Source organism: Phoca vitulina, unplaced genomic scaffold, assembly GCF_004348235.1.
Source record: "Phoca vitulina isolate PV1807 unplaced genomic scaffold, GSC_HSeal_1.0 scaffold20, whole genome shotgun sequence".
In the NCBI taxonomy this organism is placed as follows: domain Eukaryota; kingdom Metazoa; phylum Chordata; class Mammalia; order Carnivora; family Phocidae; genus Phoca; species Phoca vitulina.
Window position 1 is genome coordinate 41,380,976 of NW_022589723.1, and position 21,804 is coordinate 41,402,779.

The 21,804-nt window shown below is 37.9% G+C and overlaps 1 protein-coding gene across 13 annotated transcripts in view; it reads left to right on the forward strand.

The window, feature by feature from the left end:
- The window catches only part of SCAPER (S-phase cyclin A associated protein in the ER), a 528,946-nt gene that overhangs the window by 440,203 nt on the left and 66,939 nt on the right, over positions 1 to 21,804 (forward strand). For all 13 annotated transcript variants that reach the window (XM_032417309.1, XM_032417312.1, XM_032417306.1 and 10 more), the window contains one exon: positions 9,972 to 10,204. In XM_032417309.1, the coding sequence (XP_032273200.1) occupies positions 9,972 to 10,204 (233 nt within the window). The remainder of the gene's footprint in view (positions 1 to 9,971; positions 10,205 to 21,804) is intronic.

Below are 21,804 nucleotides of genomic sequence, written 5' to 3' on the forward strand. Positions count from 1 at the left end.
ACTACAGTTTTGTAATATAACTTGAATTCCAGAATTGTGATGCCTCCAGCTTTGCTTTGCTTTGCTTTTCCATGGTTGCTTTGGCTATTCAGGGTCTTTTATTCTAGGATTGTTTAGGATTTCAGGATTGTTTGTTCTAGCTCTGTGAAAAGATGCTTTGGTATTTTAATAGGGATTGTGTTAAATGTGTAGATTGCTTTGGGCAGTATGGACATTTTAACAATATTTGTTCTTCCAGTCCATGAGCATGGAATGTTTTTCCATTTCTTTGTGTCATCTTAATTTCTTTCGTCAGTGTTTATAGTTTTCAGAGTACAAGTCTTTCACCTCCTTGGCTAGGTCTATTTCTAGGTATCTTACTGTTTTTGGTGCAATTGTAAATGGATTGATTCCTTAATTTCTCTTTCTGCTGCTTCATTGTTGGTGTATAGAAGTGCAACAGATTTCTGTACATTGATTCTTTATCCTGCGACTTTACTGAATTCGTGAATCAGTTCTAGCAGTTTTTTGGTGGAGTCTTTCAGGTTTTCTATATAGAGTAGCATGTCATCTGCAAATAGTGAAAGTTTTACTTCTTACTTGCTAATTTGGATACCTTTTATTTCACTTCATTGTCTGATTGCTGTGGCTAGGACCTCCAGTAGTATGTTAAATAACAGTGGTAAGAGTGGACATCCCTGTTTTGTTCCTGACCATAGAGGCAAGGCTCTCAGTTTTTCCCCATTGAGAATGATACTAGCTGTGGATTTTTCATATATGGCCTTTATTATATTGAAGTATGTTGAGGTATTCTCTCTAAACCTACTTTGTTGAGGGTTTTTATCATAAGTGGTTGTTATACTTTGTCAAATGCTTTTTCTGCATCTCATGAAATGATCATATGGCTCTTATCCTTTCTTTTATTAGTGTGGTGTATCATGTTGATTGATTGATTGGTGAGTGTTGAATAATAAGTCCCACTTGATCATGGTGAATGAGTCTTTTAATGTATTAATGGATTCAGTTTGCTAGTATTTTATTGAGAATTTTTGCATCCATGTTCATCAGGGATGTTGGCTTTTAGTTCTTTTTTAGTGGAGTCTTTACCTGGTTTGTATCAGGGTAATGCTGGCCTCATAGAATGAATTTGAAAGTTTTCCTTCCCTTTCTATTTTTTGGAATAGTTTGAGAAGAATGGGTATTAATTCTTCTTTAAATGTTTGGTAGAATTCACCTGTGAAGCCATCTGGTCCTGGACTTTTGTTTGTTTGGAGTTTTTATCTGTTTCTTCCAGGTTGTCCAATTTGTTGGCATATAGTTCTTCATAATATTCTCTTATAATTGTTTGTATTTCTGTGGTGTTGGTTGTTATTTCTCCTGTCTCCGTTGTGATTTTATTTATTTGGGTCCTTTCTCTTTTCTTTTTGATAAGTCTGGCTAGAAGTTTATCATTTTTATTAATTTTTTCAAAGAACCATCTCCTAGTTTCATTGATTTGTTCTACTGTGTTGTTTTTTTTTCTTTAGTTTCTCTTTCATTTATTTCTGCTCTGATCTTTATTATTTCCTTCCTTCTGCTGGCTTTAGGCTTCATTTGTTGTTCTTTTTCTAGCTCCTTTAAGTGTAAGGTTAGGTTGTTTACTTGAGATTTTTCTTGGTTCTTGAGTTAAGCCTTTATCTCTAAACAATCTCCTATTGGTTCTCAGTGAACTTAATTCATATACTGACCATTGTGAACAAATATACTATACAACTTGAAAATACATAACCTCAACTTCACAATACTAAAAATCATTTGGATAGAATTACCGCTGGATTACCAAGTTAATTTTCTCTCTCATGGAATCATGTTACAGAAGGATGGATTTGTACTACTAAGAAAAGCATCTTTCTGTGTTTCAAAAAAGAATGTAGAAAGTTTTTGAAACTACTTTGGTAGTGTGGGGTAGTGGTGGATAAAGAATGTGAATTTGCCTTTTAAAAGTGATAATGACTTTTAATTTAATTTTGCTAAAACACTTTGCCTCGGGGCTTGGTCCTATAAATATTGGATTTCTCCTTGGAATAGGTTTAGAGAAGCAGCACAGTACTTATTCCAACCTGATGGTTTCTTTATCCTCAGGAAAGTCTTCTCCTCTGGACCATGGTTTCCTCAAATATAAAATGAAAAAAAAAATTGATTGTGAGGTTCTTTCTAGATCTAAAACTATATGAAATATCTGCAGATTTTACAAAGGTCAAATATCTTTTGAGAGGAAGGAGACATTTTATAGTAAGAATATGTACATGAAATCAGTTTGTAATTTGCTACTATAAGATAATGACCATACCAGTATATTCTGAAGAAATATACTAAAGGAAATACCTTTCATCCATTGGAGAAAAATTGTGGTTTTAGATTTCTGCCTCAGGAGTGACAGTTTCAGAAGAGCCAAAAGCTACATAGCTCTGTTTTTTCCCAGGCCAGGCCTGGTACATACCAGCAGGTGGTAGTTACAAGCACTGCTGCATGCTGGGAAGGTAACCTTCCCCTGCCCTTCACAGACCACCCACCCCAGGATGGAATGTGTTCCAGATTCAGGTAAGCCAGGTGTGCAGTAGATCAGGGCAGTGAGCAGGGGGGAGGGGAGGATTTTGCTAGCACACCTTTCCTAAAGGACAGGGCCCTCAACTTGCAATGTGCCCTTGGCCAAGCAACTGTGCTGGAAGGATGTTCAAACTCCAGTGTCGGTCTATAAACATGTATCAGAACTCTAAGTGTGCCTTTCATCTACTAAGCGCCCCCAAAGAGCAGGCTGCTAATGAGTTATTTTACCTCTGGCAAGTAACAGTGATATCCACCTAGACAAAAGACAACAGTATAGAGTATTGCTCTGAATACATTATCCTTACAGTATAGATACCTTCTCCTGCAAGTTTCTTTTTATCCAATCTCATTTTTAAAGACGAGAAAGAACCTTTTTGTCTCACTGAAGATAAGCCCCTCCTTACCTTAATTTAGGCAATTTTGAAATTCTTTCCTATGGGTGCCTGGGTGGTTCAGTTGGTTAAGCGTTTGCCTTCAGCTCAGGTTGTGATCCCAGGATCCTGGGATCGAGTCCCGCATCGGGCTCCCTGCTCCACGGGGAGCCTGCTTCTCCCTCTGCCTTGCCTCCCTCTCTCTCTCTCTCTCTCTCTCTCTGTCTCTTATGAATAAATAAATAAAATCTTAAAAAAAAAGAAAATTATTCTTTCCTAGATGAAACATTGGTTTCCTATTAAAGCATTGCTGTTAAATGATTTAAAACCAGCAAAAGAAAAATCTATATATTGAAGGATAAGGAAAATTTCTATGGCCATTTGAATAAAATGTCCTGATGAGACCAAAAAAGACTTCACCAAAGATTACAAGCAAAAGAAAAGTCTGTTCTCAGCAGTGAAGGGATCAGTACTAAATGAGAAAACACACATATACATGCACAGAATTCTATGGAAAAATATGATGGACTGAACTGAATGTCAGGCTAACTTAGACTGTTGGAAACTAGAAAATTATGGGGAGAAAGTAAGACTGTTCAGTACAGTGAGGGCCTTTAGACCTAGGTCTGAAGTCCCAGGATTCAGTGCAGCAAGCCTAACAAGGGAAGCTTGGCTCCTGCAGGCCATAAGGTTCTTCATCTAACTGCCAGATTGTTGAGAAGTTTTTCAATTTGTGTTTACTTTATGAGAAACTGCCAAATGGTGTTTCTAAAATTAAGTAGAACTCCCCAATGAAATAGAAAATCAAAAGTTGTCATTGGTGGACAGAGAATATAAGAATATCGTAAAAATATATCTGATTTACTTTACACTGAGCTTATTTTCTTAGGGCCAGTGAAGAAGTGACATTTGATGCTCAAACCACATTGACAGTTTCTGAATAATGAGATTAGTACATTTAACCCAGAATTATCCCAACAACCCTTAAATATAATATTTTCTTACCCTTTGGCCAAGATAAAGCTCTTATAGAATTTGTCTTCTTCTTCTTTTTTTCTTTTTTTTTAATGGTAGAAGCATCAGAAAAACAATGTTTGGCCCATGACCAATATTCACTTCCCTCCACCAAAGACAGAGATTCTACAGAATCCTCAGTAAAAGAGGTACCCAATGAGAGGAAGTCAGTGTGGGGTAAGAGAAAGCACATGGACTTTAAAGTCTAATAAACTCAGGTTCAAGTCCCAGACCTTCCGTTAACTAGCATGTCCTCAGTATCTCTGAACTTGAATTATTAATCTGTAAAAATTAAATGTGATGATACAAGAAAAATGCTTAAGCATTTTTGGCTTAGTAGAAAAACCTCATAGATGTTAATCTCTATCCTTCCTTCTCTTACCCCCTTCCCAGTGAGTATGGCTCATACCCCTTTTTTGGGGGGGTATCTTTAGGTTGTCATTTTGAGCATAAGCAGTTATACTGATATATAGTAAGTAATAATATCAGAAGAAATAAAGATGAGCTAGTCGTAGAAATAACTGAGTCTCACATTGAAGTGCCTTTTTGCACTCATATATGTCCTTTCTTGTGTTTCCAGAATTGGTGTCACATTTTGCTACTGCCTGTTTCTAAAATGGTCACCACTTTTCTCTTTTATATTGTTCTTTCTGTTCTTCTATAAACCACGAAACCACAGCTTGTTACAGTTTTTTGTAAAATCAGAGTCTCTGGGGTCTGAATGACCCTTAAGGTGAACAGAACATCACTCTGATCCCTTGATCACTTACATAGTAGATATGCAAATATCAGATAAGCAAGTGATTAAATAAATGACATTAATTTTGGTATCTCAGATTTTATTTTTTCTTAATTCTCAACTATATTCTTTGAAGATGCAATTTGTGGATAAAGTACTTCTAATTCAACGAAAGATTGCCAAATACACATGCATAGTGTTTTATTTGAAATACCTGATGAAAATGAGTACAAGTTTCTCGAAAAGAAAGGATTATGAAAATTTGTGATGATGGAGAAACCTGACATTACCCAGAAATGTATTTCTCATATTCTCTCTATAGTGTATAAAAGAAAAAAGAAAGTTGTGTTTTTGGTGGATTTATTGAGTTAATTTTAAAATGTGGCCAATTTGAACACACAAGTTACATTTTCTCTGCCTGAGGGCACTGCTAGTATTACAGTAGATAGATACAGGCCTGAATCCTCAAAAACAAAGAAAATGGGAAGAAAAGGAAAGCAAATATGTTTTAATCTGGAAAGCACATAGTTGAAAGACAGTTACCTGAAAGCTAAAACCTAAATTAACAGGAAGAAAAATGTCAGGAGAAAATTTGTGCCACAGAACTCCAAAAGGCACAAGAATTAGAGTCACCAGGTTTCTCAGAAGATGAGGATGAAAGTGGGGCTGGAAAGAGGGTAATTGGTTGGCAGTCTAAATAAGAGGCAGTTTATGGGGGGTGGCTCAGTCGTTAAGCATCTGCCTTCAGTTCAGGTCATGATCCCAGGGTCCTGGGATCAAGCCCCGCACTGGGCTTTCTGCTCAGCGGGAAGCCTGCTTCTCCCTCTCCCATTCCCCCTGCTTGTATTCCCTCTCTCTCTCTCTCTCTCTCTGTCAAATAAATAAATAAATAAATCTTAAAAATAAATAACTAAGGGCACCTGGGTGGCTCAGTCGTTAAGCTTTATCTGCCTTCAGCTCAGGTCATGATCCCAGGGTCCTGGGATTGAGCCCCACATCAGGCTCCCTGCTCGGCAGGAAGCCGGCTTCTCCCTCTCCCACTCCCCCTGCTTGTGTTCCTGCTCTTGCTGTGTCTCTCTCTGTCAAATAAATAAATAAAATCTTTCAAATAAATAAATAAGAGGCAGTTTAGCTGCCCTGGATTTCATCTGCCATATGTAGAGCCAAGGGCCTCCTCCCCGCAACTGTGGCAGAAGACAAGAGTTTGAACCAAAGTTACTACAGGCATGGGGATACCATCTACAGGCACAAAAAGTCATACAAAAACAAAATGATTTAGGAAAAATCTATTCCTTAAATAATGAGCCACTCAGCCTCCTTCTTCTATGAATCTCTGCAAAAATGGGCAGCCCATCTTATACACTCCAGGCCTGGAAGATACAGGATTTCATTCTTATGAAACTAACTCTCCTGGGAGAACAGACATATAAATACTAATATTTGGGATTCCTCACTGGGAAAGCTAGGTCTCTGTTTAGTCACCCAAATTGAAGCCCTTCACACAGAGTTTGTATCCAGCTTATGATTGGATCAAGATTGTGATACACTAATCTGTATGTATCAGTCTTGAGTATGAACAGAAAGCCCCACATGACCACATATTTAAGGAAAGCTTACAATCTAAAGTACAGAGAAAGAACTCAAAGGAGACAGAGACCATGTAGGAAACAAAATAAAATCTTAAAAAAGTATAATTTCACAGAGATGAGAAATATTGTATCCATAAAACAAAAAACTATAAAAACAAAACATATAGGGAGCCAAAGAGAGCTCCTGAAACTAGGGCGCCTGGGTGGCTCAGTCAGTTAAGTGTCCAACTCTTGGTTTCGGCTCAGGGTGGTAGGAGTGAGCCCCACGTGGGGCTCCGTGCTCAGTGCAGAGTCTGCTTGAGATTCTCTCTCTCCCTCTCCCTCTGACGCTCCCCCACACATGCTGCTCTTTCTCTTTCTCTCAAATAAATAAATAAATCTTTTAAAAAAAAAAAAAGAGCTCCTGAAAATTAGAAATATCACAGATGAAAAACTCAGTAGAAGGACTGGAAAATAAAGTTAAGGAAATCACCTAAGAAGTAGGACAAAAAACAAAGAGATGAAAGGCAGGAGAAAACAAAATACAAGAAAATTACACGCTCAGTTCAGGACCAAAGTCCAACAGAGAAAATGAATGGGAGGAAATTAGCAAATAAATAATGCAAGAAATTTCCCCATAAGTGAAACGTGGTTTTCTGATTAAAAAGACCACTGAGTTTTTACACCAAAAAAAAAAAAAAATGACCTATACCAAGACACAGGAAATCAGGGATAAGAAGTTCCTAAAAGTTCCCAGAAAGGAACAGGCCATGTACAAAAATATTAAGAATTAGATTGGACCTTTTAACAGTGCTTGAAGTTGGAAACAGGGGAGCAGTCTTTCAAAACTCCAAAGGAAAAGTAGTTCCAACCAAGAATTCTCTATTCAGCCAAACTATCAATCAAGTATAAGGATGAAAGAAAGATATTTACAGACACACGGGTCTCAAAATTTTTCTTTCCCATGCACCCTTTCTTTTTATTATTATTATTATGTTAAGTTAACCACCATGCAGTACATCATTAGTTTTTGATGATTCATTAGTTGCGTATAACACCCAGTGCTGCACCCTTTCTAAGGAAGTTGTTGGAATATATTCCTCAACAAAATGAGAGAATAAGAAGAAAAAGAAGACGTGGAATCCAAGAAATAAAGGGAATCTAACCCAGGAAGGGGTGGGAGGAATTCTTAAGATGAAGATGAAGGACAATCTCAAAATGAGAGTCCTGTAGTGGGCTTACAGAGCAAGCAGGCCAGGTTAGTGCAGGGGTGTGGTAGGTTTCAGGAAGACATGTCTCCACTGAGGAGGCTAAAAAGAACCAACAATCCCTGATGTGTTTGAACTTGAGAGGAAATTCCACTTTAACCAGAAAGGTTGACAGTGAATTAATGACAGATAAATAGGAAATTCAGCATACAAAAAAAGTTACCTGACTAAAACCAAAAATTTGTATAAGAAAGTAAATATAATCATCATATGCTTAATAGCTTAACTATAAATAATATATGTATAGTCATAATGGAACTAACAAAACCATGCAGTCAATAGTACTGTGGACCAAATGTTCTGCTTCTCTCCCTCTTTCCAAGTACATAGTAGGATGACATTTCTTGGCTCCCTGGTGGTTGGGTTGGACTATGTAATTACTTCTAGCCAATAAGGTGTGAGCAAAAATGGTGTCACTTTCAAGTAATGCATTTAATGTTGATGCAGGACCTTGCAGAGATCTTTTTTCTTCGCTGCCACTGTGACCTGTAGTGCTCTGTACTGTCTGATACACTGGCCACTATTAAAATAAAACTAATTGAAATTAAAAAATCAGTCCCTGTGTCACATTAACCACATTTCCAGTGCTCAAAAGCCACATGGGACTAGTGCAGATATAGAACAGTGTAGACTGAAACACTTTGATTATCTTAGAAAGTTCTTTTGGTCTTTGTTGCTATAAATGGTGGTTGCTTTGTCACCTGGGCTCCAAAGTAAGGACAACAGGGATGCAGAGCAGAGCCTCAGGCAGCCTGACATGGACATGTCATGTGAATGAAAAATAAAGCTTTATTGTTTGAAGCCACTGACATTTTTGAGGAGTGTTTCATTGCAGCATAACCTGCTCATTCCGACCTATATAGAAATCCTAGGTTCGAACTCCATTCGTCATATACCACCTTCTGTATTGGGACAGGCTAGGTTACGCTAGTCACAATCTGAAGAGGTTTGTGTGACTGTTTTATAACTGCTATAGAGTTTCAAAGGGAACTTTCACCAGTTAACTGGAGCACACACTGCAGAAATATTCTACTCTAATTACTTGGGCTTCGGAATGGCTCAGCGGTCAGAGATAACTTATGGTCAACAGTCTTAAACAGGCCATTCTCAGAAAAGTGATTTTCATGGAATGTCTACATTAACAACAACAAAAGGAATGGAAGGAACATTTGCTTGTGTTTATAAAGATCCTCTTTTTAAATCCAAGTGGTCATTTGTTCCTCTATCTTCTGATAGAACTGGTGCAGGTATAGAGTGAGGATAAGCAAAGGCTGATTGTTACTAAGTAAGTGCACTTGTCAAGTGTAATAGTTCACCAGGTGTTTTCCCCTTCTTCTTCTTATTTGAACTTTATAGTAGTCCCAGCAGGTAGGCAGCTATAGAAACTATATCTCAGAAATGTAAAATTATTAAAGTCATGTAATCCGCTAGAAGAAAAACTGGATCTTGAATATAGTACCATCTGATTCCAAGTCCAGACCTCCTTTCTTCCCATCCTTAGCCTATTGTCTCTGCCCCTTTCTTGGTAGTAAGGCCTTCAGGAGGCAGCCCCTCCTCTTCCTGGGAAGAGTAAGCCTTTAAGTAGCCAGCATAGCAGAACAAGGGCACAGAGCTCCCAGCATGGTAATTATGTATTTAACCCTTGTACTTCTGAAGTCATCCTTCTCTATGAGAGCTGATGTTCATACGCAGTAGTATTTACTCCTGGCAATAATAGAATCATAGTAAGAGTAGCAGTGTAGTAGCAGATAACACGTCTGTGGGGCTTACCTATGTGCCAGACATCGTTCTCAGAATTTACACAGGTTCATTTACTGCTGCAATTACAAACCCAGGTTCTAACTCCTAGTCCCAACTTTTAACCATGTTACTTCCTGTAAACTATACACAAAGAGAGCCAAATATGATCCTATATATTAGGAAAAAACTGTTTTGCCATTTTGTGATAAGAAATACAAATTTCATTTTAATAGAGAAATTTAGATTAGATATTTTTAGAATTCACTTTAACAAGAAAACAGTGCTGCTGTCAGTTTACCAATTGGTTCATTTTCTTGGCTCATACAAATTTTTAATATAATTTATTCAATTGAATAAATAATATTTATTGAGTACTTACTAGATGCCTAGGCATGAGCTAAGCATTTTATGTGGATTAGCTCACTTAATCCTCACAAGAACCCTAAGATATAGGCACTGTCATTGTCCCTGTTTTATAAAGGAGAAAATGAAGCTTGAAGTAGTAACCTGCCCAAGGTCGCTCAACTAGCAAGGACAAAGCTGAGACTTGAACTCAGCAGCCGAACTTCAGAACCAACACCCAAACCTTTAGCTAGCCACCTCTACAATTTCAAAATTACTTAGGATTCCAGAAAGTTTCCAAATTATCTCTGTCCATTTCTGGTGGTTTCACTGAAATACAATTACTGTATTTTTTTCTATCTAGGTTTATGTTCCTGATGAAAATAATGCTATTTTGGGAAGAAATACAAATAAGCAAGTTTTTGAAGGTTTGACAACTGGACTTCTCAAAGTCAGTGCTGTGGTTTTTAGCTGCCTGATTGCCAATCGACCAGATGGAAACAGCCGGCCAGCTACACCAAAAATATCGACACAGGAAATGAAAAACAAACCCTCACAAGGTGATGCTTTTAACAGTCGAGTTCAGGACCTCATCAGGTAAAATCGCTAGATTTCTTCAAACTTTCTTCTTCTTTAAAAAAATATTATATTAAAATTATTTAAATCTCAGGGCCCATGTGATGGCATTGGTTCTCACAACACCATCCATAAATTCTTGGTGGAAAATATACTACATTTTGTACAACAGAGAAGAAAAGTCCTACTAATGAAAAGCAATACAGTTAGAGCTCATCTGTCATTCTTGATATTTAGATATTTGATGTTAGAATATATAGTGTCCAAGCTTTTATAACTTTCTTTCTGTCAACTATTTCCCAACTCAAGAATTTCTGAGAATTCCCCTATTTCAGGTCATCTCTGGTTTTAATTTTGGTTCAGACTTAAAACAGTAATAGCTACCATTTACGGAGCATTCATTATGTATATGGTATTGTAATAGAGGCTTTGCAGTCCTATAGGTATAGGATTTCTAATTCAGACTTTGTAGGTGGGGAAGTTGCTCAGAGAGGTTAAGTGCTTTGCCTAAGTTTATGTAATAAATAAATTTAAAAGTAGGTTGGAGATTTGAGATCAAAACTCAGGTCTAGCTGGACTCCCAAAACCTGTGTGCTTTCCACTACACAAATGTAGTGATTTCTGACACCTGTTCAAGGTCAACCTTGTTCACTTCTAAAGGTCACCTTTTCTCCAGGGAAATTTACTCCTATTCTGACATCTGAACTCTTTTTCCCTCATGAATCTTGAATCAGGTAGGACATTTAATTTCCCAACAGGATTCCATTTAGTGTTAATCAGTTACTTACCCCACCTATCAGTAACTTTTCTGTGATCAGCACTGATCTCTGGTTTCCAAAATCCATGCAGTGTGTTGCTCTGGAGCTTATGGTAGGTTAATAGGAGAAAAGAGAATGTCCTCTTCTGCATTTGCCTCAAAAGAGTTCATAAATTTCCTCTGGTTTTTGTAGTGCTTTCTTGAGAACAGTTGTTTCATTTGATATCTTTCTTACCCTTGATTACTTTGTTCACTTTTCCCTTCCATCTGCCTGCCCTCTTTCCCCAAGCATATTTATTGCTAGAGAGTACTAGGCCCCTTGGGTTCACAACCATTTATCTTAAAGCACTTGACTTTTACCCTCCCTGACCTTTCTCTCAGTTGCTTGATCCCATTCAATTTCCCCATCTCCTTAGGTCACTGTAGAACCTAGCCCTCTCTGCTTGCTGATATATGCCGTTCTGTTCGAGTATTCTCCCTTGGGCTACCGTGTGATGCAGCAACCTGCATTCTTGTCCATGCCTTGGCTGTGATGAGGTGGAAGGACCAGCCAAAGGCTTCAGTGTAATTCTAATGGGCTTTCCAGGAGAAAGTACATACATTTTCACATATATTATTATAGTTACCAGATCCTTCATAAAGGAGGAAGGTATTGGGGAAAAAAATAACTGGTAATCTGCCAAACCAAATCTCATGTAACTTAAAAAGGATGATGGATAATCACTGTCCTTTAGAACGAAACTCTGCTGCTCTTTCTCTGACTTGAACCACTTTTGGTGAAGGTTGTTTTCTTATATATAATGCATTGTTAGTTGGCTTCATGATGGCTATGTATAGAACCACAAACTGTAGTTTAGATCTGCCTAATGAAGCAAACAGAACATGTCTAATTATTTCCATGCTTGCTTTCTCACCTCCTCAGATATACTGACAAGAGATCTCACCCCACTCCCCACCATAACCTGGGAATTTGTTGTCAGTTTCTATCTGTAGAGTTGTAAAGCTGGGCAGAGAGAGTTCCAACAGTCTTTGGTGCTGTTCTCTGGCCTGCGGTCCGGAAGTGGAGCTGGAGCGGAGCACACTGACACGTGTCTCCTCCTTCTCCTCATCTGGCATAAAAGAGTCAAGAGGATTTTTAACAAAGATGGTAATACCAGTCCTTATTATTTTACATGGTTCGGTCAAGTGTCTAGATCTAAGGGATTCTCAGAAATATTTATCAGTTCCTGCAAAGGTCACCTGTAGCAGTTTGTGCCAGACACCATACGAGGTCCTGGGATACAAAAACAAAAAGACCTTTAACAGAATATCCAAATATTATCATTTGGCTGTCAAAAATCAGAACTTTTTTCTATAAAGTGAAAATATTGGCAGTTAGAGTGTTTAGCACAGTTCTATGAAAGCAGTATTGTTTGTAGGATAGAAGCAGATTGCAATTTGAAAAAACACTTATTTGAAATTTGCTCAGGAAATGGACCAACCCTGAAGCTCCACAATTCTGTTTTTTCCAGCTTTCTTGAGATATGGTTGACATATAACAATGTATAAGTTTAAGGTGTACAATGTGATGATTTGATACAGATATACTGCAAATAATTACCACAATAGGTTAGTTAACACCTCCATCACCTCCCGTGATTACCTTTTATGTGTGTGTGGTGAAACATTTAAAAGCTACTCTCTTAGCAACTTTCAAGTACATGACACAGTATTGTTAACTATAGTCACCATGCTGTAAATTGCATCCCCAAAATGTATTCATCTTACAAATGGAAGTTTCTACCCTTGTACCCTTGACTAACGTCTCATTTCCCCTAGCCTCAGGCCTTCTATTCTTTATTTCTAGAAGTTCAGCTTTTTTAGATTCTACATGTAAGAGACATCATACAGTATATGTCTTTTACCATCTAACTTATTTTACTTAGCATAATGTCTTCAAGGTCCATCAATGTTGTTGCAAATGGCAGGATTTCCTTCCTTTTTTGGGTAATATTCCATTATACACACACAAAGACACACACACATGCCATATTTTCTTTATCCATTCATCCATTGATAGACCATTGATAGACACTTAGAATTGTTTCCATGTGTTGGCTATTCTCAATAATGCTGCAGTGAACATGGGAGTGCAGATATTTCTTTGAGATGGTGATTCATTTCCCTCAGATATATACATAGAAGTGGAATTGATGGATCATATAGTAGTTCTCTTCTCCGTACTATTTTCCACAGTGGCCATACAAATGTACATTCCCACTAAAAGTGTACAAGGGTCCACTTTTCTTGACATCCTTGCCAAAATTATCTCTTGTCTTTTTGATAATAACCATTCCTAGAAGTACAACGTGGTAGCTCATTGTAGTTTTGATTTGCATTTCCCTGATGATCAGTGATGTTGAGCATCTCTTCCTGTACCTGTTGGCCATCTGTATGTTCTTTGGAAAAATGTCTATTCAGGTCCTTTGCCCACTTTTTAATCAGATTATTTGTGTTTTTACTATTGAGTTGTAGGAGTTCCTTATGTATGTTGGATATTAACCCCTTATCTGACATATAGTTTGCAGATATTTTCTCCCATTCAATAGGTTGCCTTTTCATTTTGTTGATTGTTTCTTTTGCTGTGCAGAAACTTTGAAGTTTGATGTAGTCCCACTTCTTTATTTTTCCTTCTGTTGCTTTTGCTTTTGGTATCATATGCAAAAAAGAATTGCCAAGTCCACTGAAAGGAGTTTTTCCCTTGTGTTTCCTTCCAGGAGTTAAATGGTTTCAGGTCTTACATTTGTCAAGTTCATTTTTGTGAGTGGTGTAAGATAGAGGTCCCATTTCATTCTTCTGCAAGTGGTTATCCAGTTTTCCCAGCACCATTTATTGAAGAGACTATCCTTTCCCCATTGAGTATTCTTGGCTCCCTTGTCAAATATTTGTGGACTGTAGATGCATGGGTTTATTTCTGGGTTCTTAGTTCTATTCCATTTGTCTGTGTGTCTGTCTTTATGCTGGTACTATACTGTTTTAGTTACTAGAGCTTTGTATTATAGTTTGAAATCAGGAGGTGATGCCTCCATCTTTGTTCTTCTTCTACAGGGTTGCTTGGGCTCTTTGAAGTCTTTTGCTGAAGCACAATTCTTTTCATCATATCCAATTAGAAATTTATATTTATCTCTCAAAACAGAAAAATCAAACTGTACAACCAAAAGGCAAATAAATAAGTCCAAGTCACTGATACCAGTCTTTGGAATCAAAAGTTATCAAATGTAAGGCATCTATTCAAGAAGTTATAAAACTGTACTTTAGCATTTTGCTAGCCAACAAACCCTAGCCACATATGAGGAGGTAGCGTAGGCATGTCAGGCTCCACAAGTTTAAAACTGAACGCATAATCTTTCCACCGAGAGGAACCCCTTTTCCTGTGTCCTCTGTCCTTATCGGTGGCACCAATATCCCATTCAGTTACTTAAGCCAGCAATCTGAGCATTGTCAGACTCCTCTCAGAGACTCCTTTACCAAACCAATATTCAAGTCAGTCTTTACTACTTATTGATTCTGCCTTGTCACTCTCTCCGATTTATCACCTTCACTCTACTGCTGTGTCTTTAAGTGTCCAGGTTCTCTTGCAATAACAGATGGCTTGGCTGTTTCTCTCTCGTCTCTCCTTTTCAAAATAACTTCTTTTTCCTAATTATAGAAGTAATGTGTGCTCAATGAGAAAAACAATTTGGAAAACACAGAAGAGAACAATGGGTATTTTTGTAAACACACAAAAATTACCTTGAATACTTCCACCCAAAGATAATCACTGGGTTGCTTTTGGTGTACAACATGTGGTTATTTTATAAAAAAAAAAAAAAAATACTGTAATACTTGTACATATTATTTATCATGTTTTTATTTATTTTTCTAAATAGGAACTTGCAAATTACTTTTTACTGGCTTTCCAAGTATTTCATTATGTAGCAATGATTTGCTTCAAGTAACCTTTTATTACTCATGTAGGTTTATTCTAGTTTTTTACTACAGATACCACTATGAAGAACATCTTTGTACACTCATCTTTCCCTGCAAATGATTGTTTTCTTAAAATAAATGCTAAGAAGTAGAATCTCTAGGTCAAAAGAATATGCATTAAGGGTTTTTGTCCATATTGCCAAATTGACCTACCCAAAGATTACCTATGAGTAATCATAGGTTTACACAATATTATACAGCATCATTCTTTTGAGCCTTCATATATTAAGAACACTAGGCACGTTACAGAGGGACAACTGTGTGAAGAGGCAGCAAAAGGGCAGCCATCTGAAAACCAAAGAGAGTCCTCAGAGGAGTTCAACATTGTCAGCCCCTTGATCTTGGACTTTAAGCCTTCAGAACTTTGCTGAGATGTGGATGGAATGACTAAAATATTACCAACCATCCTGTACTAAAGTGGAAGCACAGTGCCACAGATGATGCTTGTGCTTGTTTGGAGCAGTGCTAATTCCTTGGGGTAGGTCTCTGTTTACAAGATCTTAGTTCTCTACTATAGAGCTGATTGTGTCATTGACCAGATGGCAACATAGGTTCCTGCCAACTCCAGTCCCCCTCACAAGAAGACCAACGAACAACTATCCATAGATAAGACGCTACTGTGAAAATACCAGAAATTGAGGGTGGATGAGGCTGAAGTACCCTCCCTGAACCTCAGAGACCGAGAAGAACTGCATTAGAAGGGTAAAAGGAAGAGCTCACACTCTGAGCACATTACCCCTCCCCCAGACTGGCACAGTGCTACACTGAGAGGGTCCCGCTAAGCCTGTAGTTTCTCCAGTGCAAAAAGAGAGCCCAAAGTAAACATACGGCTCCCCCGGGCTTGTAGGACACTCCCTAGGAGGCCCACTTGGGTTTTGCCTCATGAGGATCACTGGGAAGTCTGCAGGATCACTAGGGGAATCTGCAGGCTCAACCACACAGGGCCGGGGTGGCAGGAGGTGGGGGGGGGGGGGGGGGGGGAGACTCACAGCAATCAGCTCTCAAATCCTGGTGGACTGCATTCCTGAGCAGAAATCTCAGATAGCGTTTCTGCCCATTCACAGAGCTGAACCAATAGTCCCATCTGGGCAAGGAGCTTGGTTGGCAGTTCTGCCTGATTTGGTTGCTCAGTCACCAGCTTGTACTGGCTGTAGAGCCTGTTCTAACAGACCCGCCCAGGCGGGGAAGCAAACTGACGTCCTGCCCAGCTGCTCAGCATTATCTCGGGTCTTGACCAGCCAAAGAACCCAAGCAGCCATGAAGCCCATCCTACAGCTATGCTCGGACAGGTAGCCAACCCAGCATCTCTGCCCAACTGTTGACCATAGTTTCTTGCCCCACACATAACCAGGAAGCCTGAACAATGACCCTGGGAGGCCTCAAAGCATAGCCTATAGCCCCATCCAACTATGAGATATAGCGGGGAGCCCCTGACCACCAGAGAGCCCAGCGGGCAAACTTGCCCAGCACCAGAGTACAGCCAGCAGCCTACCTGAAGTCCCGCCTGCAGCCCCGCCCAACATCAAGGCACAGCCTTTCAAAATGTGGAAAGAAAAAAATGTCAACCAAGAATGCTGTACCTGGTGATGCTGTCCTTCAGAAATAAAGAAGAAATAAAGATTTTCCCAAACAAACAAAAGCTGAAGAAGTTCACCATCATTAGACCTGCCTTATAAGAAATGCTAAAGGGCATTCTTCAAGCTGAAACAAAAGGAGGATAACAACAAAAACACATGGACGTGTAATACTCACTGGAAATAGCAAACATATGGGCAAAGTCTAAATGTCTGATACTGTAATGGTGGTGCACAATTCACTTACAATCCTAGTTTAAAGGTTAAAAATCAGATGTATTAAAAGTAACCATAACTACAGTAATTTGTTATTGTTATTGGATACACACTATAAAAAAATATAAATTGTAACATCAATAACCCAAAATGTGAGCAGAGGAGAAGTAAAAGCATAAAGTTTCTATATACTGTCAAACTTATCTGCTTAAAGTGGGATGTAATAAATATATTTTATTTAAGCCTCTTGGTATCCACAAAGGAAAACCTGTAGTACATACACAAAAGATTATTATAAAGGAGTCAAATCACACCACCGCAGAGTCATCAGATCACAAAGGCAGACTGCAAGAAAAGAAGCAAGGAATAAGGAAAGTACAAAACAATCAGAAAACAACAAAATAGCAATAGCGAGTCCTTACTAATTGATAATTACTTTAGGTGTAATTGGATTAAATTCTCTAATCAAAGCACATAGAGTGGCTGAATGGATGAAATAACAAGATCCAACAATATGCTTCCTACAAGAGACTCATTTTAGCATTAAGGACATACAGAGTGAAGGGATGGAAAGAGATACTTCAAGGAAATGGTAACTAAGAGAAAGCAGGGATAGCTATATTTATATCAAACAAAATGGATTTTAAGCTAAAAATAGTCAAAAGAGACAAAGAAGGTCATTGTATATTGATAAAGGAGTCAGTCTACTAAGAAGATATAACAGTGATAAATATTTATGTACCCAACTCTGGAGCACCTAAATATATAAAACAAATACTAATAGAACTAAAGGAAATAAACAATAGTATGATAATAGTTATTGACTTTAATACCCCATTCCCAACAATAGACAGATGTACCAGACAGAGAATCAATAAGGAAACAGCAGATTTAAATGCTGTAGGCCAAAAGGACCTAATATATTTGGAACATTCTATCCAACAGCAGCAGAATATATATTCTTCTCAAGTGCACATGGAACATTTTCTTGGATGGATCATATATTAGGCCACAAAACAAGTCTCAACAAATTTAAGAATATAGAAATGTTATCAAATATCTTTTCCTACCACAATGGTATGAAACTAGAAAACAATAATGGGAGGAAAGCTGAAAAATTTACATATACATGGAAATTAAGCAGCACAGTCCTGAACAATCAATGGATCAAAGAAGAAAAAATTTTTAATGGTTTTAAGACAAATGAAAATGGACGCATAACATGCCAAACCTTATGGGACACAGCAAAAGCAGCTCTAAAATGGAATTTTATATCAATAGATACATATATCAAGAAGCAACAGTGATCTCAAATAAACAACCTAATTTTACATCTCAAGGAACTAGAAAAAGAACAACCTAAGCCCGAAGATAGTAGAAGGAAGGAAATAATAAAGATTAAAGCAGAAATAAATGAAAAAAGAATAGGAGAACATTAGAAAAGATTAACAAAACCTTTAAATGGACAAACCTTTAGCTAGACTAGCCAAGAAAAAAGAGAGTGGACCCAAATAAATAAAATTATACTTAAAAGAGGAGACATTATACCTGATAGCACAGAAATACTAAGGATCATAAGAGGCTGTTATGAACAATTATGTGCCAACAAGTTGGACAACCTAGAAGAAGTGGGTAAATCCTAGAAACATACAACTACCAAGACCATATATCATAAGGAAATAGAAAATCTGAACAGACTAGTAGCAAGTAAGAAGATTGAATCAATAATCAAAAACCTCACAACAGGGGCGCCTGGGTGGCTCAGTCATTAAGCGTCTGCCTTCGGCTCAGGTCATGGTCCCAGGGTCCTGGGATCGAGCCCCGCATCGGGCTCCCTGCTCGGCGGGAAGCCTGCTTCTCCTTCTCCCACTGCCCCTGCTTGTGTTCCTGCTCTTGCTATCTCTCTCTCTCTCTGTCAAGTAAATAAGTAAAATCTTTAAACAAACAAAACAAAACAAAACAAAACCCTCACAACAGAGAAAAGCTCAGGACCAGATGGTTTCACTGGTGAATTCTACCAAACACTTAAAGAATTAATACCAATCCTTCTCAGACTGTTCCAAGACAAATTGGAGAGAAGGGAACACTGCCAAACTCATTTTACAAGGCCAACATTACCCAGGTACCAAAGCCAGAAAACAGAACTACAAGACAAGAGAATTACAGCCCAATATCCCTAATGAATGTAGATGCAAAAATTCTCAACAAAATACTAGCAAACCAAATTCAACAGCACATTAGAAGTCTCATACACCTAACACCCAAGTACCAACTGATAACATTTTTCAGTAACTGATAACACTTTTCTATATTGCCTTAGATCTTTTTTCTTATTGGTAAGAAACCAAATGTTGCAGGTGCAGCTAACTCCCTATCTTTATCCTTTCCCCTTACTCCCTCTCAGGAGGTAAGTCACTATGTTAGTTTGTGTATATCATTCACATGCATGTTTTTGTAATTTTATATATATATAAATGCTGTATATGAAAATATGTATGTGTATGTTTATGTAAATATATGTATAAACTTTATGTGTATATGTGTACTTAAAGATCAAATAGATATCCATAAAGTACATTATCTACCTTCTATTTTTTCATGTATTTAAAATTTATATAAATGCCATCATACTATTTTGTCCACTTCTATTTTCACCCAACATGTTGTTGAGATTCATTTATGTTAATGCATATAGATCTGATTAATTCATTTTAACTGCTCTATAAATTCTTTTAAATGTATAAATTCACAGTTTCCCTTTCCATTTTCCACCTGAGGACAGTAATTGCTACTTTTTCACCATTTCAAGCAATGATGTAGTGAACATCCTTATAGAAATCTCTTTTTCCACCTATATGGGAGTTTCTTTAATCTGCATGCTTATAGGGTGCCTGGGTGGCTCAGTTGGTTAAGCGACTGCCTTCGGCTCAGGTCATGATCCTGGAGTCCTGGGATCGAGTCCCACATCAGGCTCCCTGCTCAGCGGGGAATCTTCTCCCTCGACCCTCCCCCCCCTCATGCTCTCTCTCTCTCATTCTCTCTCTCTCTCAAATAAATAAATAAAATCTTTTAAAAAAAAAATTTACATGCTTACAATAGGAATTTATGAATGCTATGATAAATGCATGTTTAACTTTACCAAGTAATACCAAATTGTTCTCCGAAGTAATTATACAGATTTCACTTCTCATCAGCGAAGGATAGGAGTTCATTTCCCCATTTCTTTATCAGTGTTTTATGTTAACACACTTACGAATTGCCAACCTGATACATGTGAAATGGCATTTTGTGTCATCTTCATTTACATTGTCTTTTTTGTTGTTGTTGTTGATTGACTTATTTATTCCACTATCAAATGTTTATTAGTATACTTATGGAAAATTGGACAGCCACGTGCAGAAGAATGAAACTGGACCATTTCCTTGCAACACACACAAAAATAGAGCCAAAATGGTTGAAGGACCTAAATGTGAGACAGGAGTCCATCAAAATTCTAAAGGAGAACACAGGCAGCAACCTCTTCAACCTCAGCCATTTACATTGTCTTTATCACTAGTTGAGGTTGAACATTGTTTATTGGCCTTTGTTATAATCAGAATTCATTTGTAGGAAACAAACCATCAAAACTATTTTAAGCAGAAAGGATTTAATACATGGAATTAGGTACTTACAAAATTTTTCCAAGGACTGAAAGAGCAGGTTCTAGACTAGATCTCTGGGAATGACTCCCAGAAGAACACTGCAAAACTGAAGAGCTACTATTTCTGTCAAAATCAAGAACTGCTCTATCAAAACCATGCATTGTGCTGAACCGTTCGTATTGTTCAGTCCAGGAGCTCACTGCCTCTGGAACACACTACATTGGCTAGATCTCTACCCCTCAAAAATATATGACCCAAATTCTGTCTCTCAACCTCCAGAATACCAGTGAATGCATTTAAAGATTTGAAGACCTCCAAAATAACCTGACCCATTGAGCGAAAATTAGGCTTTCCTGCTGAACTGTAGTAATACTTTGAACATACCTCTTATAGAAATTATTAGGTGTCAGTCTCTAAGAGGTCCTTGGGGTTAGCATCAGTATCATATTTAGAAATAATTGAATGAGGGCGCCTGGGTGGCTCAGTCGTTAAGCGTCTGCCTTAGGCTCAGGTCATGATCCCAGAGTCCTGGGATCAAGCCCCACATCGGGCTCCCTGCTCAGCGGGAAGCCTGCTTCTCCCTCTCCCACTCCCCCTGCTTGTGTTCCCTCTCTCGCTGTGTGTCTCTCTGTCAAATAAATAAATAAAATCTTTAAAAAAAAAAAAGAAAGAAAGAAAGAATTGAATGGATTAATGCCTGATTACAAATAGTTATCCCCCCACATCTCTTGCATCATTTATGGGATGAATTGGTGACATTCAATTAGACAATGTTGGGAGATTTCAGAAGAGATGATGAGTTTTTGTTTGAACATATCCATGTAGGAGTGCCTTGGGACCCCCAAGAGGAAATATCCAAAAATTAGAACTTCTGGAAAGAAGTTCAGAAAAGAAATAGCCCCAGAGATAGAGAATTAGGAGTTATTAACATATCAAGGATAGTTAAAACCATGGAGTATCATGAGTTTACTAAACCTAGTTCAGAAATAGAACTCCTTTGGACAACATTTCAGTTGGGATGAAAGTGGGTAGCTGGACAAGGGTGGACAAAGAAGAGGCGGCAATAAGTAAATTTATATATATATATAAATCTTTATACAGAGGGAGATAGATAAGAGATTAGATAGAGAGAGAGAGAGATCTTTCAGCTTATACATTCCAGTGGCAAATAATATAGTGGCAAAAGCTGCAGAGGGACTCATTTTAAATCTCAAATGGTAAAATAAATGGAGACGCCCATATCCTGGAGCATTCACAGCAGCTTGTTTCCCAGAATGTATATTCTAAGAAGTCCACGTTAAAGCTTTTCATCTTGTATATGGTTAACAGTCTCAACATTATAATTTCAGCCTAACAGTTACAGTGTGGAAGATATGTTGCTGCTGATCCCAACATCCATTGGAAGATTCTGCATTCTTCCCTCAA